General features: G+C 44.3%; 1 protein-coding gene across 2 annotated transcripts; it reads right to left on the reverse strand.

Moving 5' to 3' along the window:
* Positions 1-552: 552 nt before the first annotated feature.
* On the reverse strand, positions 553-12,372 carry LOC112621232 (cytochrome P450 4A11-like). 2 transcript variants are annotated; one of them, XM_025380591.1, is made up of 12 exons: positions 12,178-12,372; positions 8,934-9,075; positions 8,243-8,287; positions 7,637-7,764; positions 6,507-6,631; positions 5,984-6,042; positions 5,437-5,543; positions 5,162-5,352; positions 4,929-5,062; positions 3,969-4,033; positions 3,746-3,822; positions 553-1,300 (listed from the first exon to the last, which is right to left on the reverse strand). In XM_025380591.1, the coding sequence occupies exons 1-12, from the start codon at positions 12,370-12,372 to the stop codon at positions 1,105-1,107; spliced, it is 1,464 nt and encodes a 487-aa protein (XP_025236376.1). In that variant the 3' UTR covers positions 553-1,104. The 2 variants fall into 2 exon arrangements, with proteins under 2 accessions (XP_025236376.1, XP_025236367.1); XM_025380582.1 differs by having other exon boundaries at positions 5,984-6,138.
* Between the last annotated feature and the right edge of the window lie 10,000 nt (positions 12,373-22,372).

Genomic DNA, 22,372 nt, shown 5'->3' on the forward strand with positions numbered 1-22,372 from the left:
AATGCAAAAAAGGCAGCTCTGGAGCTGAAACGCCAAGGGGCGGGGCTCTCCCTGAAGCCTTCTGGGGGTGGGGGTTTGGCCCTGTCCAGAATTTGTTTTCATCCAGTGAAACTCATATCTGACTTTGACCTTCAGAACTATAAGAGAATAAAAAGCCATTATTTAAAATCACTGAGATTGTGATAGTTTATTACAGCAGCAATAGGAAACTAACACCGAAACAGACAAGCAGGCAGGAAGAAGGAGACAGGTGTATGGGCAGACAGTCTGGAGGGCAGGCAGGAGTTTGGGAGGTGAGTGGAGATTCAGGGATGTTGGAGTGATCAGACCCAACACCAGGTCGTGAGAGTGACAAAGTCCGGCAGAGTCAAAGGAATGAGAAAAGACAGTTTGAAGGAGAAAGTGGGTCCAGGTTGCCGACGCTAAGTATGGAGGCTGTGAAGGCCCGGAGCTCTGGAAGCCCAGACTATTTATTGGTGATCGAACCGAGAAACAGGTGGTGAGAATGTGGGGGTCGAAAGAGCACATTGCATTAAGCACATGATTTACAACTGATGGTTTAGCATATGCTCTGCTACTTGAGATAATGGAGAGCAGGTTCTTTTAACTCAAGATACAATTGATCCTGGGAGAGCAAGAAGCAAGGAGCCAGCAGGTCCAGACACATTCCAGAGCCTCGAGCCCTGGATTCTATCCAAGTCATGAGGGGTTTTATGCCCTGGGCTTAGATGATGGTGCGTCAGGGTAGCCTTCCACCCTTTAGCACACAGTGTGGTGTTCCAAAGGCCACAAGGTGTTTTAGACACTGGACCCTCGACATGTTCCAAGACTGTTACATTATGTCAGACATGCAGAAGCCTCAGCTTCTCTCAACACCAAGTTTTTCTCCCAACAAGAGATACAGGTGGGTAGGAGACAGGTAGACAAGCAGGTAGGGAGCCTGGAGAAAGGTGAGAGAGAGAAGGGCAGGCAGACTGAGGGACAGGAGGCAGGACAGCAGGCAGGTGGGAAGAAGGGAAGGTGGGCAGATAGAAAGCAGGATATGGGCAGACAGACAGGAGACAGGAGCGGGGGTCAGGAAGACAGGATGGCAGGTGGAGGCCCTCAAAGCTGGTCCTTGTCCTCACAAGGGTTAGGGAGCCTCCTGAGACGCAGGTGGATTCCATTTTTGGACTTCAACACAAGTCGTGCCATGGGGATGGGGATCCTGGTGGGGTCAGGCAGCAGCTCGAAGCGGAGCAGGGTCAGGGCCGTGGCCACCTTCAGCTCGTTCATGGCAAATTGTTTCCCGATGCAGTTCCTGGGCCAGGCAGAGACAATGAATTGAGAAGAGGCCTCAGGCTCCATTCTGATCTGAGCAGGTTTTGGCCCCTGACCCCAGCCCTGAGCTGGGCATTCAGTGCCCAACCTCATGTGTCCAGCCCCTGCACACTTACAGCCCATGGACACTTCTACCCCATCCTGGCTTCACACTATCCCAAACCTTGGACAGACCGTCTTCCTGGGCTAGCTCCTAACTTCCATCTTCTACCTCTGCTCTCAGCAGGCCTGAAACCCTCTATCAAGACAGGGCCGGGGCTCTAAGGCAGAGTCTAATCACATGAATAGATAAAGGGTTAATCAGTGGTTTGTTCACTCCTCCACAAACATTTCTTGTTCTTCAGTGTGGAGGTCAGTTCAGGTCCTGTAGGGTGAGGGTGGGCCACACTCTCAGGTGCTTCCCATGTAGTGGGATGCACGGGGACCTGAATCCTCATAGGGGGCCCCCGATGGGTGGATTAAGGGAGTCAGAAGGGCAATGGGAGGCTTCCTGGAGGGGAACTGGGTGGGTGGTCCTCAGCTGTTGCCCCACCTGCCTCCCACTCCAGGGTCCGGGTTCCTGTCTAACCTCACTCCTCCATCTACCAGCCCCTGTAGCCTTCTAATTCTACCCCAGAAACGTCCTTCTTTGCCTTTCCTCAGTCTTCTCACCTGGACTTTCTGGATTTCTGCTTCCCCTCCCTGCACACTGAAGCCACAGCCCAGCTCAGACCCTCCCACGCTGTGCATCATAGAGGGGACAGCATCCCAATGCCTCAGTTGGCAGACAAGCCCTCTGTGGGCTGTTGCCTCACCCACATTTTACCTGTCCAGCCCACGTCCTAGCCCTGTTCATGTGGAGATGGCTGAGAATGTCCTCCCTCCACCTCTGCCTGCCACATCCTCAAGGCTAAAGTCAGAGCCCAGCTGCCTCTCACTCCCTGCCAGCTGTGACTCTCCCTCCCGGCCCCCCAGGTAGCATTCGTGATTTATCCCTGAACACTCACAGTCTCAGACAGCACCAGGGACAGGGACACTCAACAAGCCACTCAGTGAGTGAATGAGTGAAAGGATGGATGATGGAATGATGTGTGTCTGGAGCACAGGATATATTTCTGTACAACACATTTTTGTACCTTTTATGTCTGTTTTCTTATCACACTGCACAGGACTTGACCCACAGAGGTAGGCTTAAGAAATACTTTTATATTTGAATGATGGTGTTTAAGTTTTAAAATGAATAAAATAGAAGGAAATACACTGAGAGTAAATATAGTTCTGAGCTAGAAATGGAGCTTAGGAATGCTCTCCGGTTTTCTAGTGGCAGCGACATGATTTGCAGGCAATGTTTAGGAAGACTTTGTCATGCTGGGATAGACAGACCAGTGCTGGAGAAGGAGTTTCAGGAGGAAGCTTTTTCTTAAAGCCTGTTCTGTGTAAGTGAACTCACCATTTGAAAAAGTCACATAATTATTTCTTTGAACAAACTTTGTTTCTACTAAGAATTTGTATTGTTTTGCCTGTTTGTATGTCACAGGACAATTTCTGATGCCACGATGATTTCCACCGCAGCCATTCTGGAGTTTTCCTCTCCAGCTCAACAGCTATTTCAAGTGTGTTTTATATTTCACATACCAGGAGTCTTCAAATGTTGTGCGTTATATAATAATTATTGTGCTTTTCTCTCCAAGACAGTATACTGTTCACATTTTTGTGTTTTCGGCCAATATTGTGCTAACTGGATTACAGGACTATGGCATAAAGATCCCAAGGTATGTACAGATTTGCCAAATGGGGAAATAGACATAAATGTGTGAACACTATATAATACGGTAAAAATTTCATTGGGCAAGACAGAAAAATGTATGATATGACACACACTGTTGTAAAACTTTCTTCAAATGGCTACCTTAACCTCTCCCTTATGTGGCTTCAAAGGTAGGACTTGCAGGTCATCTGTATTAAAAACACACGCAAAAATTTCAATGATTCATCTCTATGGTAGACTGGTGAATTAAATAGGGAAGGTAGTGTGCAGCATTGAGGATGTGTGGGGAGAGAGAAATCTACTGTTTACTATTCGTGATAACTGAGAAAAGCAAACAGCTGAAGGTGAATTTACTAGAGAATATCTAATTTTGATAATTCATATCCCTAAAGTGAGGAAAATATGTGAATATACTGAAGGGTGGAACATGCACTGACAGTGAATTCAGGCTGCCTATTTGAAGAAGCAGAGGGAGCAAAGTCTCCATGGGGTGCTCTGGAATGCCACCTTCCTTTTGTACAGAGACACCCACACCAGGTGCCTGACTTTCCCACAAGTACCAACATCTAAGGGCACATCTGAAGACGCCACATATGAACATCTAGCTCTCAAATATCAGAGGGTTGACCAGAGACTTCCCTTATTTCTCTCTTCCAATTACCACACAGGGCGTCTCACCTTGATCCTCCAGAGAAGGGCAGGAAAGCGTGGCTGTGTTGAGCAGAACCCGGTGCAAAACGGGAAGGGTCAAACACCTGCAGAGAGAGCGCCAGAGCCAGGATAGGTAAGGATCCAGCCCCTACTTGCCACCCACGAGGGGACAGGACTCCCAGAGGTGGAAGCAGGAGAAGGTATTGGTCTTGAGAGATCACCCCACTTCCTCCTCTCAGGGACCACATACCTCTGGGTTGGGCCACACTTTTGGGTTGTGGTGAAGGCCATAAATGGAGAGCATGACCGTGATACCTGTGGTGCAGGTTGAAAACAGAGAGAAGTTTTGATCATTCTCCCAGGGTGGCCTGGTACTTCAGCCAGCAGGGGCAAAAGAAGACCCAAAAGGCCTACTTTCCACAAATTGTCACTTTGGGATGATTCTGCCATTATGCAGGTGGGTTAGGCTTGACAAAGCATGTGAGTTCAGATGATGAATAGACAACCATTTATGCAGGAATGAGAAGCAAGAAAGAATCAGAGCATTACTGTTTAGAGTAAGTTCAGGGACATTTCACATTCATCAAATATCCTCCAAGGTCCGTTGGAGAATATACATGAACTCACTCAATACGATAACGCTCCAAGGAAGACATTCTTTTGCTCTCAGTTTTCAGGGGAGATACCTGAGTCTCAAAGAGACCAATTGTCTTATCTATGTTCACACAACTAGGTTATGGGAGGACTGGGACCAGAACCGGGGAGGTTGCGCCTTGGTGGCCCCAGATCTGGTCATCAGCTGCTCTCTGCCATCAACCTGAGAGTTCCTCAGAGACTGGACAACAGCTGACCCGGGAAATGAGATTCCTGATCAGCCTCTTTTGCACTGACCCCATGAGGAAAGAAACACATCCCTCTCTGCCCTTGTCTGATTCTCTTTCCAGCCCCGCACATCTCAAGGAGTAGAATTTTAGAGTTACTGACCCAAGGCCACATTCGGAGATTAACATTTATTTCTTGAACTTTTGGTGGGTTCAAGCTCTCGGCCAGACATTTCAAATTCTTAATCCTAAATACAAAGTATGTTTTTGATTTTTTTAATACAAAAGGGAGACCCAGAGATGTGCAGAGCTCTGAAGCACACATGGATTTCTGACCCACCACATGTCCCTGTGGAGAGTTTAGGTGAGAGGGTGGGGGAAGTTCATACCTTTGGGCAAGGAGCGCCCATCAGGGAAGGTGACGGGAGTGCTGAGCTCTCTGCTAATGCCTGGCACCGGTGGGTAGAGTCTCAGTGCCTCCTTAATGCACATGGTGGTGTAGGGCATCTGGTCCAGGTGGTTCCTGAAACAAGCCCATCCTGAACATCAGCAAGGCCTGGGCAGACCAGGGGCTTCCCCTGTAGAGAAGGCATGGAACCCCATCTTTTGAGCCCTCACTCACCAGGTGATGGAGGCTCCGTCACCCAGGAGGCCATGGATCTCTTCCCGGCACCTCTCCTGATGCTTGGGGTGTGCAGCCAGAGCATACAGAATCCAGGAGATCCCACTGGCTGTGGTGTCGTGGCCCTCGAACATGAACGTGTCCACTTCAGCACGGAGGTCCTTGTCTGACAAGATGCTCCCATTCTCCATCTGGGAAGACCATGGTGAAAGTGCAGGGCTGTACTTGCTCTGTACTTCTGGGCAAAGACTCAGGCCTCTCCTACACATACTCACTTTGGCCAAAAGGAGGATGTCCAGGAAATCCAAGTGCTTCTTCCTCTTGACCTTCTCCAGCTCCCCCTCCTTCTGTAGTTGAGCCTTCCTCAGCTGGATCACTTGGTCTGTACCAGAACAATGGTTACCAGGCAGAGCTGAGACCATCAGCAGCCCCCAGGAGGCCTAGCTGCCCAAGTGCCCCCATGTGGGTGTCTGGTAGATCTCAGGATGAATGTGAGTGTGGGTGCAGGGTCAGGGGTGGAAGCTCTAGTACTGTGTGAGGCAGGGCACCCCTTCCTCCAGTGGCACAGTTCATGGAGGCCCCGTTTGAATGCTGTTTGGACAGGGTCTCATTCAGTTACCTCCATGTGGGGACATTGATAAACTAAGGCACAGAATCTGGCCCCTCACATCTCAGCTCCCAGCCCCTGAGCAAGGGAATTCCCCAGACTGAGTGTGTTCTGGCTTCTGCAGGGTTCCTAGGGACCTTCTCTGCCTGAGGAGTCAGGGCAGGTTCTTCCACTGTGCCTGGGAAAGGCCGGGAGACAAGAGGAAGAGACAGAACCTGTGTGCTGATGGGCGAGCTGGCAGGCGCGGTGTGTCCAGCGGCCAGTAGAGGTCAGGCTGTAGATGGTGTCATTCTGGTGAAAGGCATTCCGCGCTCGCGAAAAAGTCAGGTTGTTCAGGTCACTAATGGCCTGGATGTAGGACTGAGAATCCCTGAGGGAGAGTATGAAGAAGAGACCATAGTAGGGGTGGGCCCATTACCCGGAAGTAGAATGGGGTCTGAGAGGAGGCAGCCTCAGATAATGGAGACAAGCAGCCTTGAGGCAATGTTTCTTCTGTCTTACAGCCCTATTATTCTTTGGCCTTTGTCAGATGGTATGAACAACCAGTGTCCACCTGTGCTAGGAATTAGGCATCTGTTCTTGAGACTTTGTTTGGTTTGGACTGGAATTAGAGTTTGGTCAGAGACTGACTCTTCCTTTGTGTGGAGGTGAGCCTTCATGCTCCCCCACCTGCCCCTCAGGTATGTGCACTCCGCTTGATAAGAACAAGGGCCCTGCAACTGGAGGGTTAGCACTGACCTGTCCACCTGGATGCTGCCCTGGTGGCTGAAGGCACACTTCATGATGGTGTCCAGGGTCATCAAGGAGACGTGCTGAAAGACCTCCAGAGGGGAATCCTGGCCAAGGAGCTTTTCCCATTTGTCCTGTGGTGGGAGGGGGCATGAACCTTCTTAATCTCCAAGAAGTGCTTTGCTAATAAGGCCTGGCTTTTTCCTGTACCTGCAGATATCTTGTTTTTTCCTGTAGCTTGCAGATATCTTGGTTGGGATTGTTCCTTTTACAGAGCAGATGCGTTGTAGAAACTGGGACTGTAAAGCCAGTGTTGGTAAACTGACCCCTAATTCTTTTAATACAACATTAAACAGATCCTCTCGCAATAGCATGGATTAAGTATTGAATTTTGAGATTCAGTTAGGAGATATGGTTGTGAAAATTTTGTTGTTATTGTTGTTCTGGGATAAATAATGGGGGACTCTTCAGTGTTCTGAGAGCTGAGCTAGTTCTGAGGGACTAGTAGGAAAGTTTCAGTGCCAAAGATAGCTTAAGGGGCTAGTATGGGCATTCTGTTGTAGAGAAAACAGGGACTTCAATTCTTTTCCATTCATCAAAATTTGCTGGGCACAGTTGGGTGAGAAATCAGAGTCCTGATCGGAGATGATGCTATGGCAGATATTGCTCTGAGAATATAGACCTGGTGTTCATTTCCTTCCAAGGGTGGTTTAAATCCATGCAGAAACCTGGGGCCCCAGGCTAGAGCCCGGGTGAGTGACATCTTGGCCTGTCCATGCTGCCACTGAGGCTGCCATTGCCCAGGCCAGCCAGCATAGGAAGTCCTGCTGTCCAACAAGATTGCACACTCCTCCAGTCCCTTGTGCTGAAGGTTTCAAAGTGGGAGGAGAAGGGCCTTGTGTTCACCATGAATCTCTATTCCTATGGTGGGGAAACAAAGTGTGGATCTGACCTGATGCCTGGGTGTTCTCCTACCTTATACAACTCTGGGGAACCCTCTACTCTCACAGCAATGACATGAGAGTGTTGTTCCATGTGTCTATGTCTATAGCCACCTGTGGGACACAGGGTTGAGAGTGGAGTTCGTGAGAGTGTGTGCTGTGCGTGGGTGTGGGGAAAGCAGAGAGACATGGACTCACCAGCATCACTCGTACAGAGTCTGCCATGAGCGCCACGTAGGCCTTCAGGATGTCATAGTGGAAGGCTGGGGTCAGCATCCGTCGGTGCTGGAACCATGTCTGCCCATTCAACAGGAGCAAGCCGTACCCTAAGGTAGACATGAATGTGTGTATGTGTGTGTGTCGGGGGCTGCACGGACCTAGGGATGACTGGTGACAATTTGGGAGGGAGAAAGGTGGCTTCTTGGGGAGAGAAGTATCCAGAAGAAGCCACATCATGGGCAAATGCAGGAAAAGGAGGTATGTTTCAGGCATGTGAATTTTCTGATTGAGCTGCTACATCCATGTGATTATGATGTGAGCTGTGAGATAAAGGTTGAAAAGGGTTGTGGGCAGATGTAAAATAAACGTGAGGCCAAGGATGTCTGGAGAGAACTGAGACATGAAATGGAAGAAGCTGAGCCTCAGGAAGGTTTGCACCAGCATTAGGAAGGGGTGAGGGTCTTGTTAGAAGAAGGAAATGAGGCTTGATTTGGGGATGGCCTCTAATCTGTTGTTCTCTGTGAGCCAAAGAAATAACTCAAACCTAACTAAGGAGTGGGCTGCAGTCCTAGTTTGCACACATACCAATCCATGGAGCCAGGAATCTGTAGGGATCTTGGGATTTCGGGTCTGAAAGGTAAGAAAGGGCTTTATAGGAAACTAGGAGCTACTAAGCAAGGCAGTCTCAGAGGCAGCCATCAGTTCTTGGTGTCTGTCAGTTGGCAGTTTGACCCATGTCGCCTCCTACTTGACTCCCATCCACTTCTATTTCTGTCCTGAAGGTCAGTGTGAGCTCAGGAAGACAGACTCAGTGTTCCATCAGGAAAACACCCAGAGGGCTAGGAAGGTGAACTGGTGAGACACATAGGCTAGGTCTTCTATGACAATGAATAATATGGAGCCATGGGATTTTCTACATTGATGTTTTCCTAGTCACCTGCATACCAGGACAGGCAACAATTAGAGCTTCGAAACCCAAGTCAATGTGAGTATGAAATTTGTTTTACAGATCTGGGGCAATTTACAATCTCAATTTTCTTAATAGAGAAATAGAAAAAAGAATAGAAAATTCAGCCCCACATATTGTTTTAAACATTCAGTATTCAGTAAATATTCTTGACTACAGCCTGGGCATGGTGGGCTTGGTGGATGCATGGGAGAGGTTTCAGATATTGATGTTTGAACAGCCATTCTCTTCTGGAATTTTAACACATGACCCAGGGGCATGTGTCAAGAGGGAAGAGACATTGCAGTTGGGATGGGAGTTCTATCTCACCTGATCTCCCCAGAATCACCTTCATATAGTCAGGGTCATGGAGCTGGACACGAGCTTTGCCTCCCCATAGCCAAAGAGGACAGGCACTTGGGAACATCTCCACCCATTTCCGAATCCTTTGTAGCTCCTGGTCCTGTTGGAACTGTCAACGAGGGTAGACAGATGAACACTTTCATTTACTTCTAGTCTTTGCAGCAAGAGTGAAGAGCAGGACAACCACAGGAGCCATGTAGCAGAGGTTAGGGATTTAGATCTGTTTCTGATGACCTCAGCTGTGATCCAGATTCTTGCTCTTTTCCCAGGACTTGACATTAGGCCAAGTGCTATGAGCCCTCACTCAATACTGCCAGCAGAAATTTAAGTCAGCCATTGTCTTCATGTTGTGTACAATCTCTGGAAGTCATAAATACAACGTTTTCCATGGGCAATGTGCATAACTTGTATCACTTGATAAGTAGATTTGCAAAATCATTTAGTATATTTAGAGAATAAAATGAATTAATGTAAACATTTTAAATTATACAATAATTTTACATAATCATACTTGTTATATTTTCAATATTATCCCAGCATATATGGTAAATATTTGTGAAGATAAGATAGCATTTGGGATGTGTATGGCTAAGCAAAAAGAGATCAACTATAAAATTGTGTGCATAATAGTATTCTATATGTTGAATATGTACAGATTTATGGAATGGAGTCTGGATATATGCCTATGGTGCTGTGTTGGTGTATACTTTTGAGATTTGGGTTTTTTATTCTCATTTTCACTTATCAGTGAATTATGAACTCCCTGCTGCCTGCAGTCATCTTTCTAAACTCTTCGATGTGGATCACAAAGCCCTTGGCTTTCTGGCTTCAACTTCTCTTTTCCTGCCTTCAGCTCTGCTGGCATTTCCACCATCACCTATTTATTTCAGCTCCAACGCCGATGTCACAACTGCTGCCGATTTGCACACCAGCCACACCTGCTCACTCTTCTGGGCCCTGGCACTTGTTCTTTTCTCTACCTTGAATGCCCTTCCCCTCTGCCACAGAGCAGCCACCTCTCTTCAGCTTTCAAGACTCAGCTTTGCTTTAATCTCATCTGGAACCCTCATAGACATTGCGTCCTAGTGATGTTCCATGTAGCCAACTCTTCTTTGTTTCAACTGCTTCTAGTAACTCAAAGCAACTGTCTACCACATAAGTATCTAATGTCTGCCCACCTCCTTCTGACAATCATATTCTCCAGCTCTGAGGCAGCTTGCCCTACTGTGGGACAGGCTCCTTCATTCAGCACACGCTTACTGCGCACGCACTATGTGCCCAGTGTGGTTTAGGCACTGCATTAGGACACAGCTGTATTCCTTATCTGTGTGGAATTTTCAGTCTAGTTGGGGAGTAAGGAAGATTAGAGGCTGTGCAGTAGGGGATAATGGACATGAGATGGAAGGAAGGATAAGCATCTGGGGAAGCTTTGAAGAGGGACCTGACTCAGAACTGAACATTAGAAAACTCTTCCTCACTCATTGAGTCATCATCTACTGAGGGACTATTGGGTTACAAAGATAAATCTGAGATGGTCTCTCCCAGAAGAAGCCCACACTTATGACACTGCAGAAAAATAACCGAGTCAAGTTAACACTGCTCTGGCCTCTTGAGAAGGATAGCCCATAGAAAAAAGAGTTGGCCCTTCACTACTGGGAGGCCCAGGAGGCCTTCTTGAAGGAGGTAGCTTGGTGCTGGGCCTTGACAGATAGATATGAGTGAGAAGATAATTCCAGGTAGCAAGCACAGTGTGATCAGCGGCCTAGAGGTTGAAATGCATAGGCAGGTAGTGAGGTAGTGAGTAACACATGGTAAAGGAGGAGAATGGGAAAGAAAGCAGAGTGGTATTGGGACCAGTCCATATAGGGCTTGAACACTGTCAGGTCCCCACATTGGTTCTGCTCTGCTGAGAACTATGTTGCCTCCTTTACTGAGAAACAACAGGCCTCAGCTCCCTGCAACCTCTATCTCCACTTAAGTATGTTCAATTCATAGCAACTTGGTGAGTCCCTCTCCATGCAGCCCCTTACCTTGCTCTGTTCCTACCTGCCCCCATCCCCATGCAGGGATAGTAGTGCACAGGGGATGGGCTGTGTCCCTCCTCAGCCCTCTTGCTGCTCCTTTCTCTTTTTCCTCTGTTCCTCTACACTTGGCATGTCTAATCTTTTGGCTTTCCTAGGCCACATTGGAGGAAAAAGAATTGTCTTGGGCCATGCATAAAATACACTAACACTAATGATAGCAGATGAGCTCAAACAAATTGCAAAATAATCTCATAATGTTTTAAGAAAGTTTATGAATTTGTGTTGGGCCACCTTCAAAGCCATCCTGAGCTACACGCAGCTCCATGGGGCATGGGTTGGACAAGCTTGCTCTACACACCTGAGCTGACCATCAAGGTGTGCCAGGATTTTGCTGATTGCTAGGGCACAGGGAGGGGATGACATGCTCACATCCAGGGAGCTCACAGTCCGGGTGTGTGGGAGGAGAGCCAGGAGGTCAACAGACACTGTTCAATGTGCAACTCAGACACCAGTCTCCTCACCTGGAGAACATTGTGCAGGCTGCCCCCTTCATGTGTACCCACAATTGTCAGGTTTTCAGGTCCTAAATCACGTGTTGTGGAAATTCTGTGAGTCTTGGGGAAACTTACTTAGCCAGTTGGTTCCCTACACCAGCAGATCTCTGCCTCGGATATCCACCCCAGCAGAGTGAGCTCTTTTCCTACAGTCTGGCACCTTCTCAAATTCCTGCCTGTATTCCTCACAGACCATGAACTCCTCATGGCACGGATTCCTCAGATGGGTGTCTGTGCTCCCAGGCAAACGCAGAGCCAGGCAGAGAGGATGGCATTGAGTGACTGGGCAGGGAGCATCTAGAAGCCTTGTTCTTTAAGAAAAGCCAAGGCTCATGGGGTAATCAGCCTGGAGACAATCAGGCATTGCCCTCCACGTGCAGGACTGCCAAGACACACTTGATATCTGCAGAAGGAGGGCATGGGTGATAGAGCTGAGGACCAGCAGGATGGGCTTCATGGGACGAGTGAGCTCGTCATGACTGGGACAAGCTGACACCAGAGAGGTAGGCTGGGTGTTCCTTTGAGGCCTCATGTTTGTTACAAAACAAGGCTTTTCTCTATGGATTTTGTGACCAGGGTCTCAGAGCCCCATCCCTCTTTGCCCTCCCACTCCCCCATTGAGTTCCTCCTTACCTCCTGTTTGTGCCCGAAGAGCCAGTGGGAGGGAGGGCACGGGAACTGCTGGAAGGCTTTGAGCAGCCACTGCCTGTGCAGGTAGAGCTGAGCAGCCTTGATCAGCAGCAGAAGCAGAATGAGCAGGGAGGCCACTTGGAGGATCCCGGAGACACCACCCAGGAGTCTGCTGGGGCTCAGCACAGAGACACTCATGGTGTAGCACCTGCTGGATCTCTGAGTGCCCCTACCTCTCCCTGCCCACCCCTGTCCAACTGTGCTGAAGTCCTGGGAGGATTGTCCCGCCCACTTGTGGGGAGAGTGAAGCGGGAGGGCAGAACTTGGACCTCAGGGTTCATAATCAGTTGACTATGGATGATCCAACTCGGGGAACAGTGGGAGAAAAGCTTCATCAGCTGTCTACTACATTTCCTTGCCCATGTACCTCACAAATATTTAATGAGCATTTACTGTGTGCCAGGCAGTATGCTTGGTGTGTGGGCACCGCTGCAAAGAAAACAGACTTGAATGCTGACCTCGAGGAATTTACATTCTGCTTTACTACATTGCAGTAATGTTCGCTCAGTAGCACTTTTTTTGGTTACACGTTCAAAGAAATTCTCAACATGATATGTACATTTAAACTTAACATTAACCAAGTCCTGAATCATAACTTTTGTCTTATTGCAAATCTAATTGTATTTACTGTAAAAACCACTTCCATCTATATATTGAGTGAGGAGTGGGAATTATGTCTTTCTATTAACTGGATGATGATATGGACAAACAGATGCTAATATGGCAGCTGTTCAAGTACTTTATTTTATTCCATTGGGGAGACTGGTCTCATAATATCCATAGATGATTTTTTTCCCCTCAATTCATATACATGACAATTTTAAAAAATTCTACATAATGTTAGTTATGATTCTTTTCCCCTATTGATAGGTCTACCTTCTTTACCAGAGAAAGTCCTAGGGCAATTTTAAGTCCTACTTCTGTCTAGTACTATAGCCACAGCAGGAGCATGTTTGCCAATTCTCTTTCATCCTACAATTGTACATAATTACACAATCAGACCTTTGCACTCGGTTTAGGAGCCCTGACTACCTTGTTGAGTACAATCTGTACTGAACATAAATTAGTATTTAAAAAATGATTGTTTTGCTAACCTCTAATAAAGTAAGTGAAATAGTAATTATTGCTATGAATTAACCCTCCCTGGCATTTTTACATGCATATCTGTGCATGAGCATTCTTTTTTCTCCTTGTTTTATAATTTCAACTTTTAGTTTAGATTCAGATACGTATGCAGGTTTTTTACACTGTTATATTGTGTGATGCCAAGGGTTTGGATACAAATGATTCTGCCACTCAGGTAGTGAGTATGGCACATATTAGTCAAACTTTCAATGCTTACTCATATCTGTACCTACCCCTCTAGTAGTCTCCAGTGTCTATTGTTCCCATATCTATGTCCGTAAGTACCCAACATGTAGTTCCCACTTATTAGTGAGAACATGTGGTATTTGGTTTTCTGTTGCTGTGTTAATTCACTTAGGATTATTGCCTTCCGATGCATTCATGTTGCTCAAAGAACATGATTGCATTTTTTTCTTACTGCTGAGTATTCCACTGTGTATATGTATCACATTTTCTTTATCCAATCCATCATTGATGGGCACCAAGCTTGATTCCATGTCTTTGCTATTGTGAATAGTGCTGTGATGAATGTACGAGGGGAGGTGTCTTTTGGTAGAACAACTTATTTTCTTTTGGATATATAGCTAACATTGGGATTGCTGGGTCAAATGGTAGTTCTATTTTAAGTTCCTTGAGAAATCTCCAAACTGCTTTCCATGGTGGCGGAGCTAGTTTACATTTCCAGAAATAATGTATACACATTATGTTTTTTTTTTCTGCAGCCTAGACAGCATATGTTGATTTGAAACTTTTTAATAATAGCCATTCTGACTTGTGTGAGATGTGGTTTTGATTCACATTTCTGTTGATCAGTGATGTTAAGCAATTTTTTAAAATATTTGTTGGCTGCTCATATGTCTTCTTTAGAGAAGTGTCTGTGTCTTTAATAGGGTTGTTTGTTTTTTGCTTGTATTGGAAATTCTGGCCAGGTAAGAGAAAGAAAGAAAGGATATTCAAATAGGAAGAGAGGAAGTCAAATTTTCTCTGTTTGCAGATGACAAGATTGTATATTTAGAAAACCCCATTGTCTCAGTTCCAAATCTCCTTAAGCTGATAAGAAACTTCAGCAAAGGCTCAGGATACAAAATCAATGTGCAAAAATCACAAGCATTCCTACACACCAGTAATAGACAAACAGAAAGCCAAATCATGAGTGAACTCCCATTCACAATTGCTACAAAGAAAATAAAATACCTAGGAATACTACTTACAAGGGATGTGAAGGACCTCTACAAGGAGAACTACAAACCACTGCTCAACGAAATAAAAGAGGACACAACAAATGGAAGAACATTCCATGCTCATGGATAGGAAGAATCAATATTGTGAAAATGGACATATTGCCCAAGGTAATTTATAGATTCAGTGCCATCCCCATCAAGCTACCAATGACTTTCTTCACAGAATTGGAAAAAACTGCTTTAAAGTTCATACAGAACCAAAAAAGAGCTCGCATTGCCAAGACAATCCTAAGGAAAAAGAACAAAGCTGAAGGCATCATGCTACCTGACTTCAAACTATACTACAAGGCTACAGTAACCAAAACAGCATGGTACCGGTACCAGAACAGAGATATAGACCAATGAAACAGTACAGTGCCCTAAGAAATACCACACATCTACAACCATCTGATCTTTGACAAACCTGACAAAAACAAGAAATGGGAAAAGGATTCCCTATTTAATAAATGTTGCTGGGAAAACTGGCTAGCCATATGTAGAAAGCTGAAACTGGATCCCTTCCTTACACCTTATACAAAAATTAATTCAAGATGGATTAAAGACTTAAATGTTAGACCTAAAACCATAAAAACCATAGAAGAAAACCTAGGCAATACCATTCAGGACATAGGCATGTGCAAGGACTTCATGACTAAAACACCAAAAGCAATGACAACAAAAGCCAAAATAGACAAATGGGATCTAATTAAACTAAACAGCCTCTGCACAGCAAAAGAAACTAACATCAGAGTGGACAGGAAACCTACAGAATGGGAGAACATTTTTGCAATCTACCCATCTGACAAAGGGCTAATATCCAGAATCTACAAATAACTTGAACAAATTTGTAAGAAAAAATCAAGCAACACCATCAAAAAGTGGGCAAAGGATGTGAACAGACACTTCTCAAAAGAAGACATTTATACAGCCAACAGACACATGAAAAAATGCTCATCACCACTGGCCATCAGAGAAATGCAAATCAAAAAGATACCATCTCACACCAGTTAGAATGGTGATCATTAAAAAGTCAGGAAACAACAGGTGCTTGAGAGGATGTGGACAAATAGGAATGCTTTTACACCATTGGTGGGACTGTAAAACTAGTTCAACCATTGTGGAAGACAGTGTGGCGATTCCTCAAGGATCTAGAACTAGAAATACCATTTGACCCAGCCATCCCATTACTGAGTATATACCCAAAGGATTATAAATCATGCTGCTATAAAGACACATGCACACGTATGTTTATTGAGGCACTGTTCACAGTAGCAAAGACTTGGAACCAACCCAAATGTCCATCAATGATAGACTGGATTAAGAAAATGTGGCACCTATACACCATGGAATACTATGCAGCCACAGAAAAGAATGAATTCATGTCCTTTATAGGGACATGGATGTAGCTGGAAGCCATCATTCTCAGCAAACTATCACAAGGAGAGAAAACCAAACACCACATGTTCTCATTCATAGGTGGGAATTGAATAATGAGAGCGCTTGGACACAGGGCGGGGAACATCACACACTGGGGCCTGTCTTGGGGTGGAGGAAGGGGAAGGGATGGCATTAAGAGAAATACCTATTGTAAATGATGAGTTAATGGTGCAGCACACCAACATGGCACATGTGTACACATGTAACAAACCTACACGTTGTGCACATGTACCCTAGAACTTACAGTACAACAACAACAACAAAAAGAATATTTGGTCATGGTGAAGTTGCTTTTTGGTGTGCTGCTGCATTCAGTTGGGAAGTATTTTGTTGAGGATTTTTGCATCAATATTCATCAAGGATATTGGTCAGAAGTTTTTTGTTGTTGTTGTGTCTCTGCCAGATTTTGGTATCAGGATGATGCTGGCCTAACAGAATGAATTAGGGAGAAGTCTCTCCTCATTTTTTTAGAATAGTTTCAGTGGTTATGCTACCAGTTTTTCTTTGTACATCTGGTAGATTTTGGCTGTGAATCTATCTCATCCTTGGCTTTTTTTGGTTAATAGGTTATTTGCTAATTCAATTTTGGCATATGTTATTGGTCTGTTCAGGGAATCAGTTTCTACCTGGTTAAGTCTTGGCAGGAGGTATGTATCCAGGTATTTATTTATTTATTCTAGATGTTCTAAGTTGTGTGCATAGAGGTGTTCATAATGGTCTCTGATGGTTACTTGTATTTCTGTTGGGTAAGTGGTAATGTCATTCTTGTCATTTCTAATTGGGTTTATTTCGATATTCTCTCCTTTGTTTTTTATTATCTATCTGGCAGTCTATCTCATTAATTTTTTTAAAGAAACACCCCCTGGATTTGTTGATCTTTTGTATGGTTTTTTTTTTTTTTTTTTTGCCTCAATCTCCTTCAGTTCAGTTCTAATTTTTGTTATTTCTTGTCTTCTGCTAGCTTTGGGGTTTGTTTACTCTTCCATCTCTAGTTCTTTTCACTTTGATGTTAAGTTGGCAATTTGAGATCTTTTTGACTTTTTGATGTGGGCATTTAGTGCTATGAATTTTCCTCTTAACACCATTTTAGCTGTGTCCTAGAGATTTTGGTATGTTGTATCTTTATTCTCACTAGTTTCTAGAACTCAATTTCTGCCTTAATTTTATTAATTTTCCAAAAGTCATTCAGGAGCATGTTGTTTAATTTCCATATAACTGAATGGGTTTTTTTGCAACTTTTCTTCATATTGAATTCTATTTTTACTATGCTATGGCCTAAGAATGTAGAGATATGATTTTCATTTTTTTGAATGTGGTGAGGATTGTTTCATATCCAATTGTATGGTCCATTTTAGAGTATGTGTTATGTGGCAATGAAAAGAATGCATATTGTTTCGTTTTTGCGTGAATGGTTCTGTAAATGTCTATTAGATTCATTTGGTCAAATAATCAGCTCAGCCCCTGAATATCTTTGTGAATTTTCTGCCATGATGATCTAATACTGTTAGTGGGTTGTCGATATCTCCAACTATTATTGTGTTGGACTCTAAGTCTCTTCATAGGTCTCTAAGAATTTGCTTCATGAATCTGGGTGCTGCTGTGTTGGATGCATATATATTTAGAATAGTGAGGTCTTACTGTTGAATTGAACCCCTTACCATTATTTAATGCCCTGCTTTGCCTTTTTTGATCTTTGTTGGTTTAGTCTGTTTTGTCTGAAACTAGGACAGCAACCCCTGCTTTTTTCTGTTTTCTACTTGCTTGGTAGATTTTTCTCGACCCCTTTAGTTTGAGCCTATAGGTGTCATTGAATGTGAGATGGGTCTCTTGAAGACAGCATATCCTCGGGTTTTGCTTCTTTACCCAAATTGCCACTCTGTGCCTTTTAGTTATTATTCAGACGTGTTTGTACGTTTGCTTTATAGTGTCACTGGCAAGTGTACCTAAGTGTGTTTTTGTAGTAACACTACAAAAAAGCTGTGTAATAGCTTTTCCTTTTCATATTTAGCACTTCTTTCAGGAGCTGTTGTAAGACAGGCCTGGTGGTAATTAATTCCCTCAGCATTTCCTTGTCTGTAAATGACCTTATTTGTCCTTCACTTATGAAACTTAGTTTGGCTGGACATGAAATTCTTGGTTGAAGATTTATTTCTTTAAGAATGTTGAATATAGGCCCCCAATCTCTTCTTGTTTGTAAGGTTTCTGCTGAAAGGTATACTGTTAGCCTGATGGGGTTTTCTTTGTAGATGGCCTGTCCTTTCTCTCTAGCTGGCTTTAACCTTCTTTTCTTTAATTTCAACCTCAGAGAATCTGATGATTATGTGTCTTCAGGGTGATTTTCTTGTGCAGTACCTTGCAGTGGTTCTCTGCATTGCCTAAATTTGAATGCTGGCCTTTTTAGCAAATTTGGGGACGTTTTCATGGACAATATTCTGAAATATGTTTTCCAAGATACTTGCTTTCTCCCCATATCTTTTAGTAACACCAATGAGTCAGATTTGGTTTCTTTACATAAGCCCATATTTCTTGGAGATTTTGTTTAATTCTTTTTATTCTTTCTTCTTTATTTTTAGTCTTATTTCAGAGAGCCAGTCTTTAAGTTCTAATATTCTTTTCTCAGCTTGGTTTATTCTTCTGTTAATACTAGTGTGTTTTTCAGCTTTATCAAGTTAGTTTGGTTCCTTTTTTATACTGGTTATTTCATCTATCAGCTTCTGTATCATTTTTTGGTGATCTTCAGCTTCCTAGATTTGGGTTTCAATGTTCTCCTGAATCTTGATGATCTTCATTTTTATCCACATTCTGAATTCTAGTTATGTTATTTCAGCCATCTCAGCCTGGTTAAGAACTCTTGCTAACTTACTAATGTGGTCATTTGGAGGAAAGAAGACACTCTGGCCTTTTGAGTTGCCAGAGTTCTTGCACTGTTTCTTTCTCATCTGTGTGTGCATGTATTCCCTTAACTGTGCTATAAATTAAGTACAGTCAGTAGACTTTTTTTTCTGGACGTTTTCAGAGAGCAGAGGCTTTGTGCAGGGCCTTCATTTGTAGATGATAAAATTCTTGTCTTTGATTTCACAGAGAGGTATGTCCAGAAAATATTTTTGCTGTTGAAGTTCTGGGGTATGATCTTGTAGGTGACACTTAAGTGCAGTAGTTTGTCAGTTGGCTTTTGCTCAACCGTGAGGCTCCTCTATATATTTTCATGGTTGTAGTTGTGCTTCCTCTCAATGCTCTGAAAATGTGTGCTCCTCTCCCACTTTAGTGCTTGTTGCAGATCTTGTCTTGGCACTCCTGAGCTACACACCACAACTCTGGGTTGATCTCTGGCCGAATGATCCCGCCCCCCAACTTGGAGGCAGCAGACGAAGGGACTTTAGCAGTGGTTGTGGTCAAGGGTCTTGCACTTGTCTCCTGGGGCTCCACTCCAAAAAGATGTGGAGCTGCAATCAATCAGTGCAATCAGCCCAGGATTGTGTGGCTGTGCTGTGGGCCCAAACTTGGCAGGGGTTTCCTACCTGGTGATGAGCAGGGGGAATGAGTAGAACCCAATGGATACAGACTGGCCTCATCTCATTAGGGCAACTGCAACTTGCTAGAGGTGTAGAAAAATCACTCAAAGTCTTTGCTCCTTTCCCAGTCCAATGGCAACAAGGGCAGTTCCACAGCAGAAGCAGTGGCAGAGGGGATTTCAGTTGCCCCTGGAAGTGCCACCTCTGAGAAACATGGAGCTGCTGCTACTGGGAGTGTTCTAACCAGTTGGTGGGGCAGCTGCATTGCTGGCTTCAGCTAGGGGCTCTTCTTGTTGGGCAGTGGGGTAGGTCAAAGGCTCACAGGCAGGAGATATTAGGCTCCTCTCCATATGATGGCTGTGTCATGCTGTAAGCTTGAATGAAACCCTCAGGGCCTTTGTTTCTTCCCCAGACTAAGGACAGCAGGAGCAGAATTGCTGCTGTGGCCATGGCAGAGGGGCTGTCAGTTGCCTCTGGTCTGGAAGCCTATTTCCAGGCAAAACTCAGAGCCACTAGCAGTGGTTATGCTCAGCCATAGGTGAGGTGGCTGTTCTGTGGTCTTGAGCAAGGGCCCTGGCTGGTGAAGAGTGGGAGGTGGGGACTCCCAGGGAACAGGGACTGGACTCCTCTCTGTGTGGCAGCTGTGGTGTGCAGGGGATACCAGCATAGTGACTAGGTCCTTTGTTTCCTCCCCAGTCCATGAACAATTAGGGCAGTACCACTGCAGCTGCAATGGTAGAGGGATTGCAGGTTGACTCTGGGATTTCCTCCTCAAAGAAATGTTGAGCCACTTCTGATTGAAGTGTTCAGGCAGAGGCAAGGTAGTTGTGCTGCAGTACCAGGCCAGGAGGCCTCACTTAGCAAGGAGAACTGATTACAGTGACCTGCGTGGAGAACACCCAGCCAATTTTTTATTATGTGCCTGCACTATGCTGGGGGCCATGACCAGTCCCTAGTCACCACAGACTCTCCAGAGCCTGAAGACAGCAAAGGTGAGGGCTGCAAGACAGCAAAGATGGTAGCCTTCCCCTTCCTTTGAGTGCTCTGTCCCAGGAGGTGTGGATCTGCTGCTGGCAGAGAACCCAATTGGGGGTAGCTGGAGTCCCAGACCAGTGGATCTTATGCTGTAAGGTGCAGTGAAAGCAAGGCCTGCAGATCACCACTGCTCAGCCTCCTGAATTCAGTCCTTTTCCTGGATTCTACCTGTTTCCTGGGGGCAGGGGATCTTTGTTCTGTTCTAATATAAGAATTGACAGTTTTTCTTCTTTCAGTATATATATATTTTTGAGATGGGATCTCCCTCCATCACCGAGGCTGGAGTGCAGTGGTGCAATCTTGGCTAACTGCAACCTCCACCTCCCAGTTCAAGTGATTCTCTCCCCTCAGCCTCCTGAGTGGCTGGGACCACAGGCATGCATCATCACACCTGGCTAATTTTTTGTATTTTTGGTAAAGACAGTGTTTCACCATGTTGCCCTGGTCTCAAACTCCTGAGCTCAAGTGATCCACCCATCTTGGCCTCCCAAAGTGCTGGGATTACAGGCATGAGCCATCTTTCGGTATTTTTTTGAATGTTGTTTCACTATTTCTTGGCTTGAATAGTTTCTCATGAAAAGTTTGCAGTTATTTTTATATTTGTTGGTCTGTATTTCATGTAATATATTTTTTCTTTTGACTGCTTTCAATATTATTTCATTAATATTGGTTTATCATGATGTGATCTGCTGTAGTTTTCTTTATGTATTTTGTGCTTGAAGTTCATTGGGTTTCTTAACTCTATAAATTTATGTTTGCGTCCAAGTTGGAGACATAGAGGCCATTATTTTTTCTCATTTTTTTGTGTGTTCTTCATTTTGCCCCCTCCTTCAGAGATTACAATTACACATATATTGTATCTCAGTTGTCCAACAACTCACCAGTTCTGCTTATTTTTATTTTTGGTCTTTTTTTCTCTCAGGGTTTCTTTTGACATAGCTTCTATTGTTATAACTTCAAAGTCAGAAGTCTTTTCTTCTAGTGTCTAAAAACTGTTGAACTCACCCAGTGTTATTTTGGGCATTCTGGTTTTCATCTCTAGAAGTTCAATTTGGGTCTTTTTTATGCCTTCTGTATCTCTGTTTAAAATACACCATCTTTTCTCTATATTCTTGTACTTATGGGACGCATTTATAATGACTTTTAATATTCTAGTCTATTGATTCTATTATTAGTGTTATTGGAAAGGTTTTTCCTATTGATTACTTTTTCCCCTCATTATGAGTTCTATTTTCTGATGTTTGCCATGCATGGTATTTTTTTATTGGATGCCAGACATTATGAATTTTATCTTTTTGGGTGCTGCATATTTTTGTATAGCTATAAATATTTTTGAAGTTTGTTCTAGAGAAAAGCTAAGATACTAACAGACAATTAAAAACTTTAAAGTCTTCTTTTCATGTTAAGCTGCACCAGAGCAGGATTTAGCCTAGGGCTAAGGTTGTCTCATTACTGTGACAAAATCCTTCTGAGTATTTTTCCTGATGGCTTATGAATTGTGAAATTTCTCATTTTGACTAATAGGAACACAAAGTATTCCCAGATTGTGTAAACTTTAGGCATTATTCTCTTTAATATTGTCAGGAATTCTTTCCCAGCCTTTCTCAGGTATTCTTACCGGCACATAAATGTGAGGAATTTACCCAATTCCCAGAGGAATTAGAGAAATGAAAATCAAAACCACAATGAGATACCATCTCACACCAGTTTGAATGGCGATCATTAAAAAGTCAGGAAACAGCAGATGTTGGAAAGGATGTGGACAAATAGGAACGCTTTTACACTGTTAATGGGAGTGTAAATTAGAAC

The sequence above is a fragment of the Theropithecus gelada genome, chromosome 1 (genome assembly GCF_003255815.1).
Source record: "Theropithecus gelada isolate Dixy chromosome 1, Tgel_1.0, whole genome shotgun sequence".
NCBI lineage: Eukaryota > Metazoa > Chordata > Mammalia > Primates > Cercopithecidae > Theropithecus > Theropithecus gelada.